Source organism: Anomaloglossus baeobatrachus, chromosome 5, assembly GCF_048569485.1.
Source record: "Anomaloglossus baeobatrachus isolate aAnoBae1 chromosome 5, aAnoBae1.hap1, whole genome shotgun sequence".
In the NCBI taxonomy this organism is placed as follows: Eukaryota; Metazoa; Chordata; class Amphibia; order Anura; family Aromobatidae; genus Anomaloglossus; species Anomaloglossus baeobatrachus.
The window spans coordinates 251,916,005-251,941,561 of NC_134357.1; the positions used below are offsets into that span (position 1 = coordinate 251,916,005).

General features: G+C 42.9%; 1 protein-coding gene across 2 annotated transcripts in view; it reads left to right on the forward strand.

Annotated features, from left to right (window-relative positions):
• LOC142309912 (membrane-spanning 4-domains subfamily A member 8-like) overlaps window positions 1-25,557 on the forward strand; it is a 102,758-nt gene that overhangs the window by 63,871 nt on the left and 13,330 nt on the right. For both annotated transcript variants that reach the window (XM_075347377.1, XM_075347378.1), the window contains exons 3-6: window positions 10,427-10,537; window positions 10,623-10,679; window positions 12,295-12,438; window positions 20,215-20,334. In XM_075347377.1, the coding sequence (XP_075203492.1) occupies window positions 10,427-10,537; window positions 10,623-10,679; window positions 12,295-12,438; window positions 20,215-20,334 (432 nt within the window). The remainder of the gene's footprint in view (window positions 1-10,426; window positions 10,538-10,622; window positions 10,680-12,294; window positions 12,439-20,214; window positions 20,335-25,557) is intronic.

A 25,557-nucleotide genomic window follows, 5' to 3' on the forward strand; every position in this document is an offset into this window, starting at 1 on the left:
GCATCCGCTACGTCTTGAGGAAAGAAGGTTTAATCATAATCACAGACGAGGATTCTTTACTGTACGAGCAGTGAGACTATGGAACTCTCTGCCGCATGATGTTGTAATGAGTGATTCACTACTAACATTTAAGCAGAGCCTGGACGCCTTTCTTGAAAAATGTAATATTACCAGTTATGTATATTAGATTTTATGACAGGGTATTGATCCAGGGAACTGGTCTGATTGCCGGATGTGGAGTCAGGAAGGAAATTTTTTCCCCATTGGAACTTGTTTGCCACATTGGGGTATTTTTGCCTTCCTCTGGATCAACATGTTAGGCTACGGGTTGAACTAGATGGACTTAGAGTCTCCCTTCAACCTTAAAAACTATGATGATACTATGATATTTTTTTGGTGGGCAAAAAAATTCTGCATACAGTCCTGGATGGAGTATGCTGAGCCTTGTAGTTCTGCAGCTGCTGTCTGCTCTTCTCCATACAGACAGACAGCAGCTGCAGAACTACAAGGCTCAGCATACTCCATCCAGGACTGTATGCAGAAGTTTTTTGCCCCCTGAAAAAATTATGTGGGCTTCGCCATATTTTTGTATGCTAGCCAGGTACAGCAGGCAGGTACGGCTGCCCCCAACCCCCAGTTGCCTATTTGTACCCGGCTGGGAACCAAAAATAAAGGGAAGCCCTTTTTTTATTATTTCATGAATTTCATGAAATAATTAGAAAACAAATGACGTAGGCTTCGCCCCATTTTTGTGTCCAGCCAGGTACAACTAGGCAGCTGGGGATTGGAATCCGCACCACAGGTTGGCCTGAGCTTTCTGGGCCCCACTGCTGCGAATTGCAGTCTGCAGCCGCCTCAGAAAATGGCATTTTCATAGAAGCGCCATCTTCTGGCGCTGTATCCAACTCTTCCAGCACCTGCCTGCTATACCTGGCTAGCATACAAAAATATGGCGAAGCTCACGTCCTTTTTTTGTAGTTTTTTGGCAAAAAAAATAAAAAATGCTTCCCTGGATTTTCCATTGCCAGTGAAGGTAACACCAAGCAGTGGGGGTTAGCAGCCAGTAGCTGCTTGGATTACCCTTAGCTAGCAATACAAAAAATGCAGCGGGAGCCCATATATATTTTTTTTAATTATTTATTTAAATAACTAAAAATAAAATGGGCTTCCCTGTATTTTGATTGCTGGACATCACAGTGCTGTAAAAATAAATCTTTAAAAAAATGACGTAGCGCTCCGCGGTATTTTTGATTCTCAGCGCAGATAAAGCAGACAGCTATGGGTTGCCACCCCCATCTGCCTGCCGTTACCTTGGTTGGCAATCAAAATACAGGGAAGCCCATTAATTTTTTCTATTTAAAAAATAGTTAAAAAAAAAAAATGACGTTGGGTCCCCTCACTTTTTGATAGCCAGCTAGGGTAAAGCAGACGGCTGTAGCCTGAAAACCACAGCTGGCAGCTCTACCGTGGTTGGGGATCCAATGTGGAGGTCCCCTCAGGCTCTTTTTTATAATTATTTTATAAATATTAATAATTACACAATAAAAGTAGGGTCCCCCCCAAATTGGATCACCAGCCAAGGTAAAGCGGACAGCTGTGGTCTGGTATTCTCAGGGTGGGAAGGTCCATAGTTATTGGGCCTTCACAGCCTAAAAATAGCAGGCCGCAGGCACCCCAGACGTGGCGCATCCACTAGATGCGCCAATCCTGGCGCTTCACCCCAGCTCATCCCGTGCCCTGGTGCAGTGACAAACGGGGTAATAAATCGGGTTGATACTAGCTGTAAAGTCACCTGAGATCAAGCCCAGCAGTTTGTGATGTCATGGCGTCTATTAGATACCCAACATCATAAACTGTCAGTACTAACAAAAACAAAAAATCGACAAAAGAAATTTATTTGAAAAAACAGTCCCCAAAACATTTCCTCTTTCACCAATTTATTGTAAGAAAAAAAATAAAGGGTTCCCACGACGACTCTGGACCGTCTAGAATATGGGGGGGAGACACTCAGGGAACGTATCCCCCATTTTCTAGGAGTGCGGACCCTTCATGTGAGGAGTGTGGGTGCAATGAATCTGCACTCACTCTCCCCGGGTCCACAGCAGCAGAGTCCATGTCGTAATGGTTGCTACCAAAGCTGCAATGCCCTGCTCATGAGGTAAGGGCATGCCTAATCAGGAGAACTACTGTAGAGGAAGCTCTGCTCACTGGTATATAGGTGCTCAGAGGTAATAATACATAAAATTAGTGAGTAACCTCGGCACTCTATATCTCCCAGACTAAGTCAGTAAATCACAATGGATAGTAATGCAAAATCACTCTTTATTGGTCCGTATTAAGAAATTTTTTTTTTTCATAAGCATATATGTTTTTGTCCAAAACAAGTTACAAATGACGTTTCGGCCTGAGCCTTCGTCAGATTGGACTTATCTGCATGTAATCATGAAAAATGACAATAATCAGTATCACATAAGAGTGAGAGAACAATAACATAAACTCGAACAATGTAGAGGTACAATTGGGATGCAGCAAAAAAATTGCAACACAGCAAGAAATGAAACACATGATACAAATGTCATAATACAGTACAAGGACAATATAGTAATGACAAATATGGGGTCAGAGTAGACTTAGACAGCTCTGGTACGAAAGAGATGTCAATCATAAAGTAACATGTGCAGTAGGTGTAGAGCTACAGTATGCATGGCAGAGCTAATGGGTAGACTGACCATAGAAAAAGAATGGAGAAAAAGTGGAGAAAAAGTGGAGAAAAAATGGAGAAAAAGTGGAGAAAAAGTGGAGAAAAAGTGGAGAAAAAGTGGAGAAAAAAATGGAGAAAAAGTGGAGAATAAGTGGAGAAAAAGTGGAGAAAAAGTGGAGAAAAAAATCGAGAAACAGTGGAGAAAAAGTGGAGAATAAATGGAGAAAAAGTGGAGAAAAAGTGGAGAAAAAAATGGAGAAAAAGTGGAGAAAAAGTGGAGAATAAGTGGAGAAAAAGTGGAGAAAAGGTGGAGAAAAAGTGGAGAAAAAGTGGAGAATAAGTGGAGAAAAAGTGGAGAAAAAAATGGAGAAAAAGTGGAGAAAAAGTGGAGAAAAAGTGGAGAAAAAAATGGAGAAAAAGTGGAGAAAAAGTGGAGAAAAAGTGGAGAAAAAAATGGAGAAAAAGTGGAGAAAAAGTGGAGAAAAAGTGGAGAAAAAAATGGAGAAAAAGTGGAGAAAAAGTGGAGAAAAAAATGGAGAAAAAGTGGAGAAAAAGTGGAGAAAAAGTGGAGAAAAAAATGGAGAAAAGGTGGAGAAAAAGTGGAGAAAAAGTGGAGAAAAAGTGGAGAAAAAAATGTAGAATAAGTGGAGAAAAAATGGAGAAAAAGTGGAGAAAAAGTGGAGAATAAGTGGAGAATAAGTGGAGAAAAAGTGGAGAAAAAGTGGAGAAAAAGTGGAGAAAAAAATGGAGAAAAAAATGGAGAAAAAGTGGAGAAAAAGTGGAGAAAAAGTGGAGAATAAGTGGAGAAAAAGTGGAGAAAAAGTGGAGAAAAAAATGGAGAAAAAGTGGAGAAAAAGTGGAGAAAAAGTGGAGAATAAGTGGAGAAAAAGTGGAGAAAAGGTGGAGAAAAGGTGGAGAAAAAGTGGAGAAAAAGTGGAGAATAAGTGGAGAAAAAGTGGAGAAAAAGTGGAGAAAAAAATGGAGAAAAAGTGGAGAAAAAGTGGAGAAAAAAATGGAGAAAAAGTGGAGAAAAAGTGGAGAAAAAGTGGAGAAAAAAATGGAGAAAAAGTGGAGAAAAAGTGGAGAAAAAGTGGAGAAAAAATGGAGAAAAAGTGGAGAAAAAGAGGAGAAAAAGTGGAGAAAAAAATGGAGAAAAAGTGGAGAAAAAGTGGAGAAAAAGTGGAGAAAAAGTGGAGAAAAAAATGGAGAAAAAGTGGAGAAAAAGTGGAGAAAAAGTGGAGAAAAAGTGGAGAAAAAAATGGAGAAAAAGTGGAGAAAAAGTGGAGAAAAGGTGGAGAAAAGGTGGAGAAAAAGTGGGGAAAAAGTGGAGAATAAGTGGAGAAAAAGTGGAGAAAAAGTGGAGAAAAAAATGGAGAAAAAGTGGAGAAAAAGTGGAGAAAAAAATGGAGAAAAAGTGGAGAAAAAGTGAAAAGAAAAAGTGGAGAAAAAGTGGAGAAAAAGTGGAGAAAAAAATGGAGAAAAAGTGGAGAAAAAGTGGAGAAAAAGTGGAGAAAAAATGGAGAAAAAGTGGAGAAAAAGAGGAGAAAAAGTGGAGAAAAAAATGGAGAAAAAGTGGAGAAAAAGTGGAGAAAAAGTGGAGAAAAAGTGGAGAAAAAAATGGAGAAAAAGTGGAGAAAAAGTGGAGAAAAAGTGGAGAAAAAGTGAAGAAAAAGTGGAGAAAGAAATGGAGAAAAAGTGGAGAAAAAGTGGAGAAAAAGTGGAGAAAAAGTGGAGAAAAAAATGGAGAAAAAGTAGAGAAAAAGTGGAGAAAAAGTGGAGAAAAAAATGGAGAAAAAGTGGAGAAAAAGTGGAGAAAAAGTGGAGAAAAAAAATGGAGAAAAGGTGGAGAAAAAGTGGAGAATAAGTGGAGAAAAAAATGGAGAAAAAGTGGAGAAAAAGTGGAGAAAAAGTGGAGAAAAAGTGGAGAAAAAAATGGAGAAAAAGTGGAGAAAAAGTGGAGAAAAAAATGGAGAAACAGTGGAGAAAAAGTGGAGAATAAATGGAGAAAAAGTGGAGAAAAAGTGGAGAAAAAAATGGAGAAAAAGTGGAGAAAAAGTGGAGAAAAAGTGGAGAAAAAAATGGAGAAAAAGTGGAGAAAAAGTGGAGAAAAAAATGGAGAAAAAGTGGAGAAAAAGTGGAGAAAAAGTGGAGAAAAAAATGGAGAAAAAGTGGAGAAAAAAATGGAGAAAAAGTGGAGAAAAGGTGGAGAAAAAGTGGAGAAAAAGTGGAGAATAAGTGGAGAAAAAGTGGAGAAAAAAATGGAGAAAAAGTGGAGAAAAAGTGGAGAAAAAGTGGAGAAAAAGTGGAGAAAAAAATGTAGAAAAAGTGGAGAAAAAATGGAGAAAAAGTGGAGAAAAAATGGAGAAAAAATGGAGAAAAAGTGGAGCACCCTTTGGTGCCTTTCATGTGGCACTAAGGGGTGCTTAGCTTTGTATTTAGCCAAAAAAATGAAAAAAAAATGACGTAGGGTTCCCCCTAGTTTTGTAGCTAGCTAGGGTAAAGCAGACGGCTGCAGCCTGCAGACCACAGCTGGCAACCTCACCTTGGCTGGTAATCCAAAACTGAGGGCACCCCACGCTGTTATTTTAAATTAAATAAATAATTAAAAAAAAAAAACACGTAGAGGTCCCCCAAAATTGGATTACCAGCCAAGGTAAAGCAGACAGCTGGGGCCTGATATTCTCAGACTAGGGAGGTCCATGGTTATTGGACTCTCCCCAGCCTAAAAATAGCAGGCAGCAGCCGCCCCAGAAGTGGCGCATCCATTAGATGCGCCAATCCTGGTGCTTCGCCCCAGCTCATCCCGCGCCCTGGTGCAGTGGCAAACGGGGTAATATATGGGGTTAATACCAGATGTGTAATGTCACCTGGCATCAAACCCTGGGGTTGGTGAGGTCAGGCGTCTATCAGATACCCGACATCACCAACCCAGTCAGTAATAAAAAAAATAGACGACAACCACATTTTTATTTGAAAAAACACTCCCCAATACATTCCCTCTTTAACCAATTTATTAGAATGAAAAACAAATCCAGGTCTGCTGTAATCCAAGGGCTTGCCATGACGATACACACTGTCCCAGTCAATGAAGAGCAGGATGTTCCCCATTGGCTGGGAGAGCAATGCAGTGACTTGAGCTAACATCAATGGGTCAGCCCAGGTCACTGCAGGGGATGACAAGTGCTGCTGTCAGCGAGGTACATTACCTGCGCTGATCTCCAGCACACTGACAGCCCCTGTCACTGAGTTCAATGACCGGCGCCTTCACAGCCAAATATCGCGAGGCCCGTGACGTCACCGCTAGTCAGTCTCGGGTCGGAAGCGAGAGAAGGTGATGTGACAAGCGGCGGCCATGGAGGACAGTGACAGCGCTGAGGTCGGGATGGCGGGACTTCATCACCGCAGGTAAGCCGAGCGGGACCATGTGTGTGTGTGTGTGTGTGTGTGTGTGTGTGTGTATGTATGTGTACATGCCGCGGGCAGGAGGGGGCGGAGCGAGCTGAGCGGGGAAGTGTGGGCTTCCTGCACGTAACTAAGATAAACATCGGGTTACTAACCAAAGCGCTTTGCTTGGATACCCGATGTTTATCTTGGTTACCAGCTTGTGGCAGGCTGCCAGCGATGGCTCCTGCACACTGTAGCTGTAAAAAGCCCTGCTTTTTGCTGCTAGAACCGTTCTCGAACGTAACTAGAACTATCGAGCTTTTGCAAAAAGCTCGAGTTCTAGTTCGATCTCGAACAGCCCCCAAAATCACTCGAGCGTAGAACTGGAAAACCGCGAACCGCGAACCGTGCTCAATTCTATTCATAACCTTGAATTATTTGACATAATCCCATTAATTACATAAAAATAAATTCAAAATACAATATAATAAACAAAAAAAGAAGAAAAACATAACCCCATCACAAATCCCGTCATATTTCCTCCACTTTACATTATCAGCTAGTGTTAATAATAATTGAAAGTAGATGTGGATATAACGTGATGTGGATCACATGCCCGGTGCTACAAGTATATAGCTTAATACAGCACCACTAATATAACCAATGTCAATCTTCAGTTTACATTTTCATCCCAGTAGATTCTTTAAGGCCTCGGTTCCATTTACGTTTTGCAGGGGCGAGTGCAATCCGATAAAACATGAAAACAAAACTATGGAGCAGTGTCCATCTGCGATTGATTTCTCCTGCCATATCAGCATAATCCAAGAAGGTTCCGCTGTATATACAGTATAGACCAAAAGTTTGGACACACCTTCTCATCTCTAGAACAACTGTTAAGAGGAGAATTTGTGCAGCAGGCCTTCATGGTAAAATAGCTGCCAGGAAACCACTGCTAAGGACAGACAACAAGCAGAAGAGACTTGTTTGGGCTAAAAATACAAGGAATGGCCATTAGACCAGTGGAAATCTGTGCTTTGGTCTGATGAGTCCAAATTTGAGATCTTTGGATCCAACCACCGTATCTTTGTAGAAAAGGTGAACGGATGGACTCTACATGCCTGGTTCTCACCATGAAGCATGGAGGAGGAGGTGTGATGGTGTGGGGGGGCTTTGCTGGTGACACTATTGGGGATTTATTCAAAATTGAAGGCATATAGAACCAGTATAGCTACCACAGCATCTTGCAGCGGCGTGCTATTCCATCTGGTTTGCGTTTAGTTGGACCATCATTTATTTTTCAACAGGACAATGACCCCAAACACACCTCCAGGCTGTGTAAGGGCTATTTGACTAAGAAGGAGAGTGATGGGGTGCTACGCCAGATGACCTGGCCTCCACAGTCACCAGACCTGAACCCAATCGAAATGGTTTGGGGTGAGCTGGACCGCTGAGTGAAGGCAAAAGGGCCAACAAGTGCTAAGCATCTCTGGGAACTCCTTCAAGACTGTTGGAAAACCATTTCCGGTGACTACCTCTTGAAGCTCATCAAGAGAATGCCAAGAGTGTGCCAAGTAGTAATCAAAGCAAAAGGTGGCTACTTTGCAGAACCTAGAATATAATACATATTTTCAGTTGTTTCACACTTTTTTAAGTATTTCATTCCACATGTGTTAATTCATAGTTTTCATAGTTTCATAGTTTTTAAGGTTGAAGGGAGACTCTAAAGCCTGCTTTACACCAGGCAATCTATCGTGCGATAGATCGTCAGGGTCACGGTTTTTGTGACGCACATCCGACATCGCTGGCGATGCCGGCCTGTGTGACACCTCCTAGCGACGCAGTATCGCTCACAAATCGTGAGTCGGGTACTGCTCGTTAGGTTCCATAAAATCGTTTAATTTAGTTGACCATCGTTTCCGTGGTAGCACACGCCGCTCCGTGTGACACCACGGGAACGATGAGCAGCTCACCTGCCTCCCGCGGCCACCGCCGGCTCTATGTGGAAGGAAGGAGGTGGGCGGGATGTTTACATCCTGCTCATCTCCGCCCCTCCGCTCTGATTGGCCGGCGGCCGTGTGACGTCTCTGTGACGCCGAACGTCCCTCCCACTCCAGGAAGTGGACGTTCGCCGCCCACAGCGAGGTCGCACGAGAGGTAAGTATGTGTGACGGGGGTTACTACCTTTGTGCGACACGGGCAGCGATTTGCCCGTGACGCAAAAAGGACGGGGGCGGGTACGATCGATTGTGAAATCGCACAATCAGTCGTACCGTGTAAAGCAGCCTTAAGTCCATCTAGTTCAACCTGTAGCCTAACATGTTGATCCAGAGGAAGGCAAAAAAAACCAATGTGGCAAACAAGCTCCAATGGGGAAAAAAATTCCTTCCTGACTCCACATCCGGCAATCAGACTAGTTCCCTGGATCAACACCCTGTCATAAAATCTAATATACATAACTGGTAATATTACATTTTTCAAGAAAGGCGTCCAGGCTCTGCTTAAATGTTAGTAGTGAATCACTCATTACAACATCATGCGGCAGAGAGTTCCATAGTCTTACTGCTCGTACAGTAAAGAACCCTCATCTGTGATTATGATTAAACCTTCTTTCCTCAAGAAGTAGCGGATGCCCCCGTGTTCCTGTCGCAGGCCTAGGTGTAAAGAGATCTTTGGAAAGGTCTCTGTACTGTCCCGTCATATATTTATACATTGTGATTAGATCCCCCCTAAGCATTTGTTTTTCCAAACTAAATAACCCCAAGTTTAATAACCTGTCTTGGTGTTGCAGTCCACCCATTCCTCTAATAATCTTGGTCACTCTTCTATCTACCTGTAAGATTATGCTATTTATAACCTTCTATACTTTTGCTATCAAGAAAAGCATCCATTCCTCTCTTAAATTCATTCAGTGAGTTGGCCATCACCACTTCCCCAGGAAGAGAGTTCCAGAGCCTCACTGCTCTTACCGTGAAGAACCCTCTTCTATGCTGATGTAGGAATTTTCTTTCCTCCAATCGAAGAGAATGCCCCCTTGTTCTTGTCATAGTCCTTAGTACAAACAGATCATGGGAGAGATCTCTATATGGCCCTCTGATATACTTGGACATATTTATTAGGTCTCCCCTAAGTTTTCTATTTTCTAGAGTAAATAGACCTAATTTTGATAACCTTTCCATGTATTGTAATGCACCCACTCCATTTATTATTTTAGTAGCCCGCCTCCAAACCCTTTCAAGTTCAGTAATGTCTTTCTTGAACACCGGCGCCCAAAATTGCACACAATACTCCAAGTGTGGTCTGACGAGTGATTTGTACAGAGGGAGAATGATGTTTTCATCTCGTGCCCCCAGACCTCTTCTAATGCATCCCATCACCCTATTTGCTTTGGTGGCTGCTGCCTGACACTGGGCACTCCAATTTAGCTTCTTATTGACTAATATGCCTAAGTCTTTTTCCATGTCTGATTTCCCCAGCAGTTTTCCATGTAGTAAGTAATCGTAGCATCTGTTTCTCCTTCCCATGTGCATAACCTTACACTTATCTGTGTTAAACCTCATTTGCCATTTTTCAGCCCAATTCTCCAATTTACTCAAATTCATCTGTAGTTGCAAACTGTCCTCCTTTGTGTTAACTACCTTACATAGTGTTGTATCATCTGCAAATACTGATATTTTACTCTGTAAACCATCCACCAGATCATTAATAAATATATTAAATAGTAGGGGGCACAATACAGACCCCTGTGGCACCCCACTAGTAACCCTGGCCCAATCTGAGTATGCGCCATTAATAACCACTCTTTGTTTTCTATCACTAAGCCAGCTACCTACCCATCTACACACATTTTCCCCGAGCCCAAGCTATCTCATTTCACTTATTAGTCTTTTATGTGGGACAGTGTCAAATGCTTTACCGAAGTCGAGATAAATGATATCCAATGATTCTCCTCGGTTCATGTGAGAGCTTACATCCTCATAGAAGCGGATCAGGTTAGTTTGACAGGAGCGATCCTTCAAATGTTTTGATGCCTTCAATGTGAATCTACAATTTTCAGTCATGAAAATAAAGAAAACTCTTTGAATGAGAAGGTGTGTCCAAACTTTTGGTCTGTACTGTATGTAAATCATGAAGCTGCCCCAACTCCTTGGGTCAGACCAGAACTGATCAAACTAATCTGCAATCGAAGTATAAGCCACTAACGTTTTTACTCCCAGGAAAAACCCTTAATATTAAAGGACACAGTATATGATCATGGAATGCAGTTTTAAAACAAAATATTGTAATGTTAATGTACTTAAAAATAAAAATGTTAATAATACCATTGTTGGTTTTTTTTTATAGATTTTGCTGATTGTGGCGTCCATAGTGCAATTTTTTCTGGGAATTGGAACACTTTTTACTAATGTCCATTTTATCTTATTTAGTGGTGTTCCTTTTTGGGGAACTGTATGTGTAAGTATTTTTTCCAGCAATATCATATTTTGTATCAGAATGATTAAAATCAATTTTCAACCTTTTTTCTCTATACATTTTTTAGTACTTGGTTGCAGGATCACTCACGATTTCAGTTCAGGGGTCACCATCCATTTGCTTGGTAAGTGTGGCTTGCAGTTTACGCAGATGCATGCATCCATTAGAAGACTTCAGTCCGGTTCCTGGAGGGTGTGGTCCATGCCTTGGCTTCATCTTCTTTATATGGAGTTAGGAGACTTTGTGTTGTACCTCCCCCTAGAGGAACTGTATTGTTAGTAAATAAAGATATGATAACTTTTCCAAAGGGTCATAAATCAGTTTTCCTGGGTGGTAGAATTCACTCTTCAGTAATACATGCGCATTTTGATTTTTGCTTGTGGCCCGCGCTTTTCGGTGTCCACCATATAAGTAATTCCAGAATGCAATTGATAGACGTTGAGATTATATAGAGCCATGAACATGAATACTAAATCCCCACAATGCATATTAGTGTGTGACTGATGCTACAGATTTTCTGCACCATTTTGGCATCAATTTTTTGGCTTACTTAGTTACTTGCACTTTTTTGTTGTATTTTTTAGTGCATTTTTTCATATTTCCATTGAGTTTTTTACTGCTGTGGTTGTGGTATGTCATGTCTTAAGTAAAACTGCTTTGTTTTAATATTTCCTGTTACTTAGCTTTTATAAAACGTTGCTGGTAAACTAATGGGTAGACTGCATATGGTTTTAGTGCATTTCTTCTGTGGAAACACAATAAAAATACATATGCATTTTTCTATGGGGAACATATGCAAATGAAACACATACTTAACAAAATTGACATATTTCAAAGATTCTCTTCAGGTCAGTTTACACTGTGTAGAAAAGAAGCACAGTGGGCATGCAATTTCTGTGAGTCTCATTCAATCTGTTTGACTTCTAAGGCTACGTTCACACTTTCAGTATTCGGGCAGTAATTTATATCAGTATTTGTAGCCAAACCTAGAAGTGCAACTGTGGAGCCCAGGCCAGATGTAGCTGTGCATTACCTTCAGGGACTCCATGTGGAGGGACAATCTGGTCACAGGTAGGTTGCTTCTTTAGGAGTTTCGTGATGCCACTCACGGTATTGCGGTCAGGGGACCGCCACTGCAGGTTAGGGAACGCCTGGGGCTGTTGGTAGAGGCAGTTAGATGGTGTGGCCCCCCTGAGAGGGGGACTGGCCCCAGGGCCCGGTTTGATGCTGTGGAACCACAGGTTACAGAATGACTCACACGCACAACCAGAATGTCTTTCAGGCGTTTTACTCACATCAGGTGGCAGGATGAGTAACCCGGGCGTAGCTGTGGTAGACCAGGAAGAACCAGGTATCCCTTTGGCTGAAATAGGGGTGACTTCTGATTCGCCTTCCTAGCCCTCCTGTTTTTGAAGTGACCTCGACTTGGAGTCTTGCTGGTATCACCCAGGGAAGTCGCCTTTGCCGTTCTCCCCTCTCTCGGCCCGTTTGTTTGCAGCATGGACCAGTCGATTCTAGCTGCTGCTTTCTGTCGCGTATGGGCCCCCTCGTTGCTGCGTAGGCTTATAAATACTGAAGGTAAAAAACTCACCAAATACTGAACAGGCCTGTGTTTTTTGCATAGTAAAAATCCATGCAACACTTTTCTTGGGAACTCAGCCTAACTCCTGCGGCAATTCCTTGTTAGAATAAATGTCTCAGTGTTGTTTATCTGATTTTTCCTTTTTTTCCCATTGTAGGTGAAAGGGTCTCTTGCCCTGAACATCCTTGGAGCAATCCTGAGCTGCATTGGAATTATCATGGCATGTTTGGATATTGTGTCAATCACATCTATTGAATGTTCTTTGCATATTATTTATCAATACTTGTGCCCAAAGCCAGAAGTGAGTTTTACCCAGATTTGCTTTACAATTGTTTAATTTAAGTGAACCTGCCATATCAAAAATGCTACCAACCTGCAGATATGGGGTTAATGTACTGGTTAATAGTGTTCTAAAGACATGTGACTGCCACATTGAAAGCCCAACTGCCGGGAGGATATGATCTTCATTCCTCATCCAGCCTTCAGCTTTCAGTCATAAAGGCCTGGCCAGCACAACTTCAGTCACTGCTCATTACATGGAGGCTGGTGGCTATAACCCACCACCCGGCACTGACTGACTGCCGGTTCAGCGCGTCATAGAGAAGCAGCCAACATGACTACAGTTCCCACTCAGTCCATGGTGACCAGTGGCTATAACCACACCCCAGCACTGACTGACAGCCGCCTAAGCCAGTCATAGAGGTGCAGCCAGTATAACTTCATTCACTGCACAGTTCATGGTGACCAGTGGCTATAACTACACCCCAGCACTGACTACAGCCACCTCAGCCAGTCATAGAGGTGCGGCCAGCACAACTTCAATCACCGCTAAGTACATGGTGACCAGTGGCTATGACCCCAGCCGGCTCAGCAGTGCATCAACACAGAGCCAGCTGGAAGTCAGAGCCGAAGTGTGGCTACAACCACCAATCATGGTGACTGAAGCAGAGCCGAGTGCACCTCTATGTCTGAAAGCCGCAGGCTGCTGGGAGCCAGGCTTAAATTGCAGCGGCTCCATGGCTTTAAAATGCTATTAACCTGGAGGTTAACACCACATCTGCAGGTTAAGAGTTTTTTGATATGACAGGTATCTTTTAATATAATCTAGAATAAAAACATAATGTACAGGCACAGTTAGTAAATGAATAGTAAGACATGTAAAAACATGAGGTATTTACTTACAATTATTTTTATCAAAAAGTATAAACGTCATCCCATTGTAGCAAGTTGTACCTAATCAGGATGGGTCCATAACGCTAGTAACTCATCTTGGCACTTTGCCCCTGTCTATTTTGAGGCCTGCTGGCACATACAACCCCTGGCAAAAATTATGGAATCACCTGGCTCTGAGGATGTTCACTCAGTTGTTTACTTTTGATTAAAAAAAGCAGATCACAGACTTGGCACAAAACTAAAGTCATTTCAAATGGCAACTTTCCAGCTTTAGGAAACACTAAAAAAAAATCCTGAAAACATAATGTGCTAGCCAGTAACGGTTACTTTTCAAGACCAAACAGGAGGAAAATTATGGAATCACTCAATTATGAGGTTAAAATAATGGAATCACCCTGTAAATTTTCATTCCCAAAACTAACACCTGCATAAAATAAGATCTGCTTGTTAGTCTACATCTAAAAAGGAGTGATCACACTTTGGAGAGCTGTTACACCAAGTGGACTGACATGAATCATGGCTCCAACACGAGAGATGTCCATTGAAACAAAGGAGAGGATTATCAAACTCTTAAAAGAGGGTAAATCATCACACAATGTTGCAAAAGATGTTGGTTGTTTAGTCAGCTGTGTCTAATATCTGGACCAAATACAAACAACATGGGAAGGTTGTTAGAGGCAAACATACTGGTAGACCAAGGAAGACATCAAAGCGTCAAGACAGGAAAATTAAAGCAATATGTCTCCAAAAGAAGAAATGCACAATAAAACAAATGAGGAACGAATGGGAGGAACCTGGAGTTAATGTCTGTGACCGAACTGTAAGAAATTGTCTAAAAGAAATTGGATTTTTATACAGAAAAGCTAAACAAAAGCCATAATTAACACCTAAACAGAACAAAACAAGATTACAATGGCTAAGGAAAAGCAATCATGGACTGTGGAAGACTGGATGAAAGTCATATACAGTGATGAATCGCGAACCTGCATTGGGCAAGGTGATGATGCTGGAATCTTTGTTTGGTGTTGTTCCAATGAGATATAAAGATGACTGCCTGAGAAGAACATGTACATTTCCACAGTCATTGATGATATGGGCTACATGTCAGGTAAAGTCACTGGGGAGATGGTGGTCATTACATCTTCAATAAATGCCCAAGTTTACATTGAAATTTTAGACACTTTTCTTATCCCATCAATTGAAAGGATCTTTGGGGATGATGAAATCATTTATCAAGATGATAAAGCATCCTGCCACAGAGCAAAAACTGTGAAAACATTCCTTGAAAGAAGACACATAAGGTAAATGTCACGGCCTGCAAATAGTCAGGATCTCAATTTAAATTTAAAATCTTTGGTGGAAGTTGAAGAAAATGGTCCATGACAAGGCTCCAACCTGCAAAGCTGATCTGGCAACAGCAATCAGAGAACATTGGAGCCATATTGATGAAGAGTACTGTTTGTCACTCATTAAGTCCATGCCTCAGAGACTGTAAGCTGTTATAAAAGCCAGAGGTGGTGCAACAAAATACTAGTGATGTATTGGAGGGTTCTTTTGTTTGTTTTTCATGATTCCATAATTTTTTACTCATAATTGAGTGATTCCATAATTTTCCCCGTTTGGTCTTGAAAAGTAACCGTTACTAGCTAGCACATTATGTTTTCATGATTTTTTTAGTGTTTCATAAAGCCAAAAAATTGACATTTAAATTTACTTTAGTTTTGTGCCATGTCTGTGATCTGCTTTTTATAAACAAAAGTAAACAACTGAATGAACCTCCTCAGAGCCAGGTGAGTCCATAATTTTTGCCAGGGGTTGTATGTGCCAGCAGGCCTCAAACTAGACAGGGGCAAAGTGCCTACACATTATGTTTTTATTTTATTCAAGATTATATTTGTTAATGACCACAGCATACATGTGCACCTACATTTACACTAATAGTTGGGGTGGCTCTACCATGACAAATATAGATTCGACAAGTACACTGTTCCTGGCTGTGACTGGTTTATTTGCTCTCACATATCTAATTTTCCGTCTTAAGCCTGCTTTACACACTTCAATAGATCTTTCAATCCGTCGTCGGGGTCAAGTTGTAAGTGACGCACATCCGGCATCGTTCGTGATGTATTTGCGTGTGAAACCTACATGCGATCGATATTGAACGAAAATACGGTGATCGCATACACGTCGTTTATTCCTCATACATTGGACGTTTAGTAGTACGAAACTAGTGAATTGTAACGTGTGACATCCCTCATACGATTTCGGTGTCTGATGCTATGTGCGCAGGTGTGCGCTCTGCACCGCAGCTTAAAAAAGGTCCGCTTCAGAGCGCAGCTGAAAAGCTGCGTTCTGAAGCGCCTCACAATGTCTGTCATGCACTAATCTCTGTCAGTCCGTCACTATCTCTGTCCCTCTCTGTCTGTCCATGTCAGTCTATCCCTCTTACCCCCTCTCTCATATACTCACCGATCCCCGGCGCGGCTCTTCACTGCATTCACACTGCTCCGGCGGCTTTTACTGTTTTGAAAAAGCCGGCCGCCCATTAAACAATTTTGTATTCCCTGCTTACCCCGCCCACCGGCACCTATGATTGGTTACAGTGAGACACGCCCCCCACGCTGAGTGACAGGTGTCACACTGCACCCAATCACAGCAGCCGGTGGGCGTGTCTATACTGTGTAGTGAAATAAATAATTAAATAATTAAAAAAAATGACGTGCGGTTCCCCCCAATTTTAAAACCAGCCAGATAAAGCCATACGGCTGAAGGCTGGTATTCTCAGGATGGGGAGCTCCACGTTATGGGGAGCCCCCCACCCTAACAATATCAGTCAGCAGCCGCCCAGAATTGCCGCATACATTATATGCGACAGTTCTGGGACAGTACCCGGCTCTTCCCGATTTACCCTGGTGCGTTGGCAAATCGGGGTACTAAGGAGTTATTGGCAGCCCATAGCTGCCAATAAGTCCTAGATTAATCATGTCAGGCGTCTATGAGACACCTTCCATGATTAATCTGTAGATTACAGTAAATAAACACACACCCGAAAAATCCTTTATTGGAAATAAAAAACACACACACATTCCCTGGTTCACCACTTTAATCAGCCCCAAAAAGCCCTCCATGTCCGGCGTACTCCAGGATGGTCCAGCGTCGCATCCAGCTCTGCTGCATGGAGGTGACCGGAGCTGCAGCAGACACCGCCGCTCCGGTCAGCTCCAGTCAGCAACTGAGGTGAGTAGCGCGATCAGCTGATCTGTCACTGAGGTTACCCGCGGCCACCGCTGCATCCACCGCTGGATCCAGTGACAGCGGGTAACCTCACTGACAGCTCAGCTGATCGCACGGCTGTCTTCATTAGCTGCGTGGAGGTGACCGGAGCGGCTGTGTCTGCTGCAGCTCCGGTCACCTCCATGCAGCAGCGCTGGATGCGACGCTGGACCATCCTGGAGTACGCCGGACATGGAGGGCTTTTTGGGGCTGATTAAAGTGGTGAACCAGGGAATGTGTGTGTGTTTTTTATTTCCAATAAAGGATTTTTCGGGTGTGTGTTTATTTACTGTAATCTACAGATTAATCGTGGAAGGTGTCTCATAGACGCCTGACATGATTAATCTAGGACTTATTGGCAGCTATGGGCTGCCAATAACTCCTTATTACCCCGATTTGCCAACGCACCAGGGTAAATCGGGAAGAGCCGGGTACAGTCCCAGAACTGTCGCATATAATGTATGCGGCAATTCTGGGCGGCTGCTGACTGATATTGTTAGGGTGGGGGGCTCCCCATAACGTGGAGCTCCCCATCCTGAGAATACCAGCCTTCAGCCGTATGGCTTTATCTGGCTGGTTTTAAAATTGGGGGGGACCGCACGCCATTTTTTTTAATTATTTAATTATTTATTTCACTACACAGTATAGACACGCCCACCGGCTGCTGTGATTGGGTGCAGTGTGACACCTGTCACTCAGCGTGGGGGGCGTGTCTCACTGTAACCAATCATAGGTGCCGGTGGGCGGGGTAAGCAGGGAATACGAAATTGTTTAATGGGCGGCCGGCTTTTTCAAAACAGTAAAAGCCGCCGGAGCAGTGTGAATGCCGTGCAGCGCCGGAGATCGGGGATCGGTGAGTATATGAGAGAGGGCTGCTCAATTCAGTTACTCAGGGGATTAGCGGTCACCGGTGGGTCCTTCACTGGTGACCGCTAATCAGGGCGCGACACAGACAGAGCCGCAGCATGACAATGAAGTCGGGGGAAGTTCACCCGAGTTCATTCTGACAGTGCGGCTCTGTCTGTGTCTGCTGTCATCTGCCATTCACCGCTGCTACATGGCTGTCTGTGTCTGCTGTCAGCGGCCATGTAGCAGAGCTGAATGGCAGATGACATAGTAAAAACGCATCCCTACACATTACACACGCTTGTCAAGTCAATAAATAAAAAAAAAAAAGGGTGCCCAATGCATACGTCACAGAACACATGATCTAAAGGATCGCACACAAAATTGATCAATTTAACATAGACTACTAACGCTCGTGTGACAGCAAATGAACGACCTACGTGCAATCTCATTAGATCGCATATGCAACCTGGGCGTGTCACATCGCATACGAGATCGCATACCTAATTGTAAGGTGTAAAGCTGGCTTTAGAGCAGAAAGAGGTAGGCAATTGTACACAAGATCAGAGTGTGGAGAGGGAGGAAAGCACCTAAGTCTTTAGGGAGTGCACATCACATAGTAGACATCAAGTGTTATTGTGCCGCCCCCATGCCAGCAGCTGGGCTGCTCGGATCTAGATCCGTAGTGTGGCTTGAGGGATTCTTCCAGACCTGGGGGTCGCGCGGACACTTCAAATAAAAGGGGACGTATTTGTACGGGATTTGCTGTAAACTGTCTGTGACACCACCCACGGTGTGTGGTAAAGTGTGGCACCACCGCTGCTGTTGTGGGGCACCCGGGGGCAATGGGATGGCAGCTGGTTGTTAACCCCTCCGTGGGTAGGGATGGTTGCCCTGGGGCCGGTGACTCGGTGTAGGGGACGGTAATGGCAGGGGCCGGCGCGCCTGGTCAGACCAGGGAGTCTCAGTTTACTCACGATTAAATAAATCAGACGAGTCCAGTAGTAAACCAAGGTGGTGGTGGCCGGCCGACGCAGCCGGGTGCATTCGGGTCCCATACCCAGGCTGATGGTCTGTGTCACTTTCCTCTGCACTACTGTGAGTTCTCTTTGGGCTCTCCGGTATGGAATACGGAAGCCTGCTCCCAGAACTACGGGTGGGAGCCTTGCCCACTGACGCTGGCCCTTGGGATCTACCGGGCCCTGGCGGATGCCCTATCCCCCGCGGTGGGCTGTTGTCTGCTTTTGGGACTTTGTTTGTGACAGGACCTGTAATCCTGCCCTCAATTGGTTAATTAGCTAGGTCGTTGGTTCCGATCCTGGCTTCAGGATCCAAGTACCCCCTCTGTGCACGGTTTCCGGGTCGGTTCTCCGGTGTCGGTACCAGCGGGCTCCAACCCTGTCCCTGTCCACCTCGGATCTCCGGCAGCCATCTTCCCGTCTCCTGTTTGACACGGACCACCGTCTGCCACCCAGCCAGCACGCCGGGGCTCCAACCCTGAAGACTTTCCACTCTGGCTTGCACTTGAACTTCCATTCCTCTCAACTACTCCAACTCCACTTGAAGTACCACTTGAACTGCACTCTACTGACTTCAGACTTAACTGACTCCTTTCCCGCCCTGGGTTCTCCAGACCCCTAGGTGGGCATTTCCCATCTGCCTGGTCCGGCCCACTGGTGTGCCTGTCCTTCCCTGGGGGGGTGGCTAGGATTTTGTCGGCTGTGTGTAACCCTTTGTGAGACGGTGTTATGCGGGGGTCCTTGTTGTGGGACTACCTTGCTGTGCCAGGGCGTCACATTATTGTTTGGTGGGAAGTCTTGGATAACTAGTATCTGTTGTGTTCATGTCACGATCATCTCCCTGCATGTTGAGATCAGTGATAGCCTTTGGACTGGAGCCTCTCATCTGGCTCTTATCATTTAAATGGGTTTCATTTCTTTTGTCACTGCAGTGGTTAAGAGACAGTTTTGCTACTGCAGCTTTTCCAAAGCAGTTCCTTGCTGAGTGATCAGCTGCATTCACTAAGTAGTCACGCCCTTCAGCTTTAAATAATAGTGTATCCCAGCATTCCCTGCTGAAGATACGAGACAAACTCATTTGTGTCTTGGCCGCCTGTGAATAAGGTTCTGCAAGTCTAGTTCCTGTACTCGGGCAATATCCTTTTGGTTGTTATTTTTACCCCTGTTTGTCTTTACTTCCCTGGTATGTTGTTAGTGCAGCAGTGAGACCTAGTGTACCTCATCTGCCCCTCACTAGTCAGGGTTACTATAGGGCCTTTTTTAGGGTCCCAGGTTCTGCTTTAGCATCAGTTGTAGAAATTTTTTTAGGGACTGGTGAGGAGAGAAGGGACAGTTGCAGGTGAGGTTAGGAAGGGACCACCTCCCCCTCTCACTAGTTCCAGGGCCTCCCATTGTTTTTGTGTCCCTGGTGCCCCCTTTTCTTGTGTTTTTGTTGTGCTTCAGATGCAAGTAGGTCTGAACGCACCTCGCCACCCTTGCTACACCTGGCAAGTTTGACAGTTCACCCTTTAGGTATTGAAGATATTTTACAAATTTATATACTGCCTTGTATGACTTAAATCTGAAGTCTGGTGTCTTCATCAACATTTAGCAACCCATTATTACATGATATCCCTTGTTCATTCAGGAGTAGATGCACCATGTAGCAGCACTAGAGTGACAATTTTGTAATTACTGATATATTTTTTGATTCTGAGATAAACTAGAGTCAGAACTGGTTCAGCAAGAAGCTGAGATAAGAACTTTCTGTGTTTTATTTTTCCCAGACTGGCGACATTGTCATCTTCTCCCTCATTCTTATCACAAATGTTCTATTGTTTTGCGTGTCTATATCTATTGCCGTCTTTGGGTGTCGCTCCTTGTCTGTTGTATCAACCGTTCCTCAGGTAAGAGCATTACAAACTTCCAATATCCTATGAGTTATGTATTTGTACAAATACCAATGTATATTTGTGTCAAAGACAGCTACGGTAGCTATGGCTTAAACAAATTAAATGTAATCAGTCACCAGCTTTGTGCGGCCCAATCTGAGATCAACAAAAGGTATTAGCAGTGATTCTTATTCTTAGCTGCCTAGGGAGACAGGACTTAAATGTAATAGAGTCCTCAATATTCATGAATTCAAGATTTACCGCAATCAGACTGCTGAATGTAATATTTTGCCTGTTCTGCATCATTTAGGGGCTGAAAGTTATATTAACCTATAGCCCGTGAATATCAAGCACTAGGCAGCTTATTCATTACAAAGAAAGGAGCTCACTCAGCTAACATTTTGTCGTGGGAAGGGGACAGATCACAACTGGGGGGGCGCTCGAGGCCCTCGGATCCGGGCGGTTGCTGTGGCTCGAGTGGCAGCTGGATCCGGGGCTCACGCACCCGTCCGTCGCCCACGAGTGAAAAGGGGTTATTTACAGGGGATAGAGTCTTTGTCAGTGACGCCACCCGTGAGTTATGGTGAGAGTTGGTAGCACCGCCGCTGCCTGGTGATGGGACGCCTGGGGCTGATGGAGCAGGACGGCAGGATGGAATCCCCTCCACGGGTAGGGGAGGTGTAGTCCCGGACCCCGGGGCCCAGGGGATGGTGAGGGATTGCAGGGAGCAGGAAACTCACAGTTCGGTTTTCATGGGGCTGGATGAGCTGCTGATGATTTGGAGGGTCAGTAACCACACAGAGTCTGTATTGTAAACCAAGTTGCCAGTGACCGTCAGCCTCCAGCGGCTACACTCGGGTCCCACACACAGATATACAGCCAGGGGCCCTTTATTCCACACTCTCTGTCTGTCTCTTTCTTGTCTGGACTTCGTCCACTTGAAACGGCCTTTGGACCGGATCCCATCTCTCGGCACCGGCGGGCTACAACCCTGCCCCGGTTTACCTCAGGTTCCCAGCGACCGGCACTCCGTCGCCTGTGGCCCTCACTGCCACCTAGTCAGCATGACTAATTCAGTCGTCCGGTGGTCCGGGGCTCCAACCCAGACTACTACCCTCTCCAGGGAGCTCCAACTCCCTCCTGTCAGCTCTTCACTGACTACAGCTCAACTGCCATTAAACTCCTCTCTGTCACTTCCTAAGCTCTTCTCGATCTCTCCAATTTTCCTGGGGAGGGGGTGAGTATGGCCTGATTGGCTGCTGTATATCTGTGTGGGGACTGTGTTGGTGCCAAACAGGAGAATGGCCTGCACTTTGGTGGATTTGTGCAGGCTCTGTGACAACCTGGTTTTGCCAGGGCATCACAATTACACTATAGAAAAAAACAAGGATAAAAGTGGAAAAACGTCCGCGCCGCTGTGCCAATAAAGAGTTAATTCCAAATAAGAGCAATGCAGGGTGGTTTATTCTACGCATTTCGGAGATTACCCCTCTCCTTCATCAGGTGGATTTCCTGATGAAGGAGAAGGGTTATCTCCGAAACACGTAGAATAAACCCCCCTGCATTGTTCTTATTTGGAATTATCTCTTTATTGGCACAGCAACGCGAACGTTTTTCCACTTTTATCCTTGTTTTTTTCTTGATTCTGCCTTTGGCACTTGGAGTATGCAGCAGCTGATACTTGCTTTAATACTCGTTGTGTGTCACACAACCATCTCAGGTGAGTGGTTTTCATTAACCCTTATTGTTGTTATCCTGGTAAGACCCTATATGCGCTTTTGATATCCACAGTTTTTTTTACTAACATTACACTATACACATGTGGTCAAAATTGTTGGTACCCCTCATTTAATGAAAGAAAAACCCACAATGGTTACAGAAATAACTTGAATCTGACAAAAGTAATATAAATAAAAAATCTATGAAAATGAACAAATGAGAGTCAGACATTGATTTTCAACCATGCTTCCACAGAATTTAACCAAAAAATAAAACTCATGAAACAAGCCTGGACAGAAATGATGGTACACCTAAAAATAATATGATAAAAGGGACATGTTAAATCAAGGTGTGTCCACTAATTAGCATCACAGGTGTCTACAATCTTGTAATCAGTCAGTGAGCCTGTATATAGGGCTACAGATACTCACTGTGCTGTTTGGTGACATAGTGTGTACCACACTCAACATGGACCGGAGGAAGCAAAGGAAAGAGTTGTCTCAGGAGATTAGAAAGAAAATTATAGACAAGCATGTTAAAGGTCAAGGCTATAAGACCATCTCCAAGCTGCTTGATGTTCCTGTGACAACAGTTGCACATATTATTCATAAATTTAAGATCCATGGGACTGTAGCCAACCTCCCTGTACATGGCCACAGGAGGAAAATTGATGACAAATCCAAGACACGGATAATATGGATAGTAACAAAAGAGCCAGAAAAACTTCTAAAGTGATTAAAGGTGAACTTCAAGCTCAAGGAACATCAGTGTCAAATCACACCATCCTTCGTTGTTTGAGCCAAAGTGGAATTCATGGGAGATAATTAAGAAGGACACCATTGTTGAAAAAAATCATAAAAAGCCAGACTGGTATTTGCCAATCTACATGTTGACAAGCCAAAAAGCTTTTGGGAAAATGTCCTATGGACAGATGAGACAAAAATGGAACTTTTTGGCAAGGCACATCAGCTCTATGTTCACAGAGGGAAAATAAAGCATATCAAGAAAAGAACATTGTCCCTACTGTAAAACATGAAGGAGGCTCTGTTATGTTCTGGGGCTGCTTTGCTGCATCTGGCACATGGTGTCTTGAATCTGTGCAGGGTGCAATGAAATTTCAAGACTATCAATGGATTATAGAGATGTGCTGCCCAGTGTAAGAAAGTTTGGTCTAAGTCACAGGTCATGGTTCTTGCAACATGATAATGACCCAAAACACACAGCTAAAACACCCAAGAATGGCTGAGGGAAACATTGGACTAATCTGAAGTGGCATTCTATGAGTCCTGACTTAAATCCTATTGAGCATCTTGGAAAGAGCTGAAACATACCGTCTGGAAAAGATAACCTTCAAACACAAGACAACTGGAGCAGTTTGCTCTCAAGGAGTGGCCAAAATGCCTGTCGGGATCTGCAGAAACCTAATTGACAGTTACAGGAATCGTTTGATTGCAGTGATTGCTTCAAAATGTTGCGCAACAAAATATTAAGTTAAGGGACCATCATTTCTTTCCAGGCCTATTTCATGAGTTTTATTTTTTTTTAAATTCCGTAGAAGCAGAAAAGCAATTGTTAAAAATATACTCTTAAATATATTTTTCTTCAAATACGTAAAAGCGCATGAAAGAAAGACCTTCAAAAATGTAAAACATAAATGTATTTTATCTATTTAAAATGGTTGCCAAAATTCAGTTACAGAAAGGAAAAATAATATACTTCATTAGCTTACGTAAAAAGTTCAATGAGTCCATACTGATCAATAGAAAATCTTCATCCATCTCTCCTTGGATCCTGAATGGTAAGGCAGTGGTGATATACTGTAGCTTTTCAGCATGTGTTCATCTTGCAGCCTGGAAGGATTCTGGGACAGCTGACGGCGTGCAGGAGCAGGAGTAGCCCCCTCCATCGTGTCATGTTATATGACAACTGTTCAAACCATATAGGGAAATTACTGCTGGATGCATGTCACATGGTGTAATCTCTAGAAGCTTCCAGATGGAAGGATATATATATATACCATGTCAGCACTTATGTATATTCAACATGGATATCTTAATATTTATTCCTTATAAGAACTTTATCAATAAACTATGCCCTCCAACATAAACAGAATTGTGAAAACATATAATATGTCCTACTATAAAATATTTGATAACTAGATGTATTAATTTTAATGTTTTTACAATTCCCCCTTGAAGCGGGTAAATTAGTATTATTAATGAAACCCCGAAAATTAATTAATACATCATTAAAATAACAGATCTTTTTCCCTTATTTGGCGATAATGGATTAATATCAATAATAATGATGAATAATAATCAATTTGCATTATTCATGTTGTAAGTTCAATAATATAATAATGTGGATTCATGTTATGGTAGGCCGTGACTGATAATCATATAAAATATATAATTATACTTCCCTAAACCTAAAAAGATGCAAAACAAATCTGGTCACCATATGATGTCCTCTGGGTTGATGTCTTCTTATCTCCGATGTAATCTGGCATAAACACAGTCTCTTAGAAATAAATCCTTTGATAAAAAATGAATGGTTACCAATTTAATACAGTCCCGTATCGCGTTTATCATCGTTAGATCAAGTCCATAAACTTTATTCTTTATTACAAAGTCCATAGCCAATGTTGATAAACCACAGTTCATGAGTGTAGCAGAATAGCATCAGTCTTTGTTGTCTGTGCAGTGTAATTTACATTAGTCACCTTTATCCTCCGCGCTGCCTGTTGTCAAATCCTGGAACAGATGTTAAGACGTTCTTGGTCAGCATGACAGGGGTTAACTTTAACACGTTATTGCTCTTCTTAGTAACTGTAGTGAGGTCTTAAGGCACAGACCATGTGTCAGGGTTATCCATCCTGGAACCATAAGATCACTGTGTTTCTGAGGTCCCACAGTGGTAAGTGTATTGTATGTAACACAGTCTTATTTGAGACGTTACCTTTTGGACCGTTGAGTTTCAGCCTTTTAAACCTTTTTGTAGAATCCCTTTTAACTTTAGAAAAATTAATAAAAGTCTTTTTATCTTCTGTAATCTTGATTGAAGACTTCATTCCCTAATCTAGATACCAAATATGGCAATGATACTATCACTAATAAATGTCACAGCGTATCATAACTCTAATACTATAATACCATGTCATTATTATTATCGTAGAAGTATTAATATAATTGATACTTAGAATGATGTAATAATACTACATAATGGTATAAACCATAGTATTCTCATGTAATGACCTTTTTTTTTCATTGGTGTAATTACCTTTCCAAACCCATAAGTGGCAATGTGTTCAATGTAACCAAAATGTAATATAAAATAATATAATATGTACCTATAACATGTACTATATTATAAATATGAAAGGCAACAATGTGGCCTATTTAGTTAGATCATTTGTAAAATTATAAACCAAAGCAAATACCTTTTAGAAAAGACTGGATGATTCCAGCAAAACACAATATTATACATTATAAATTATTATTGATTAAGAAATATAATATA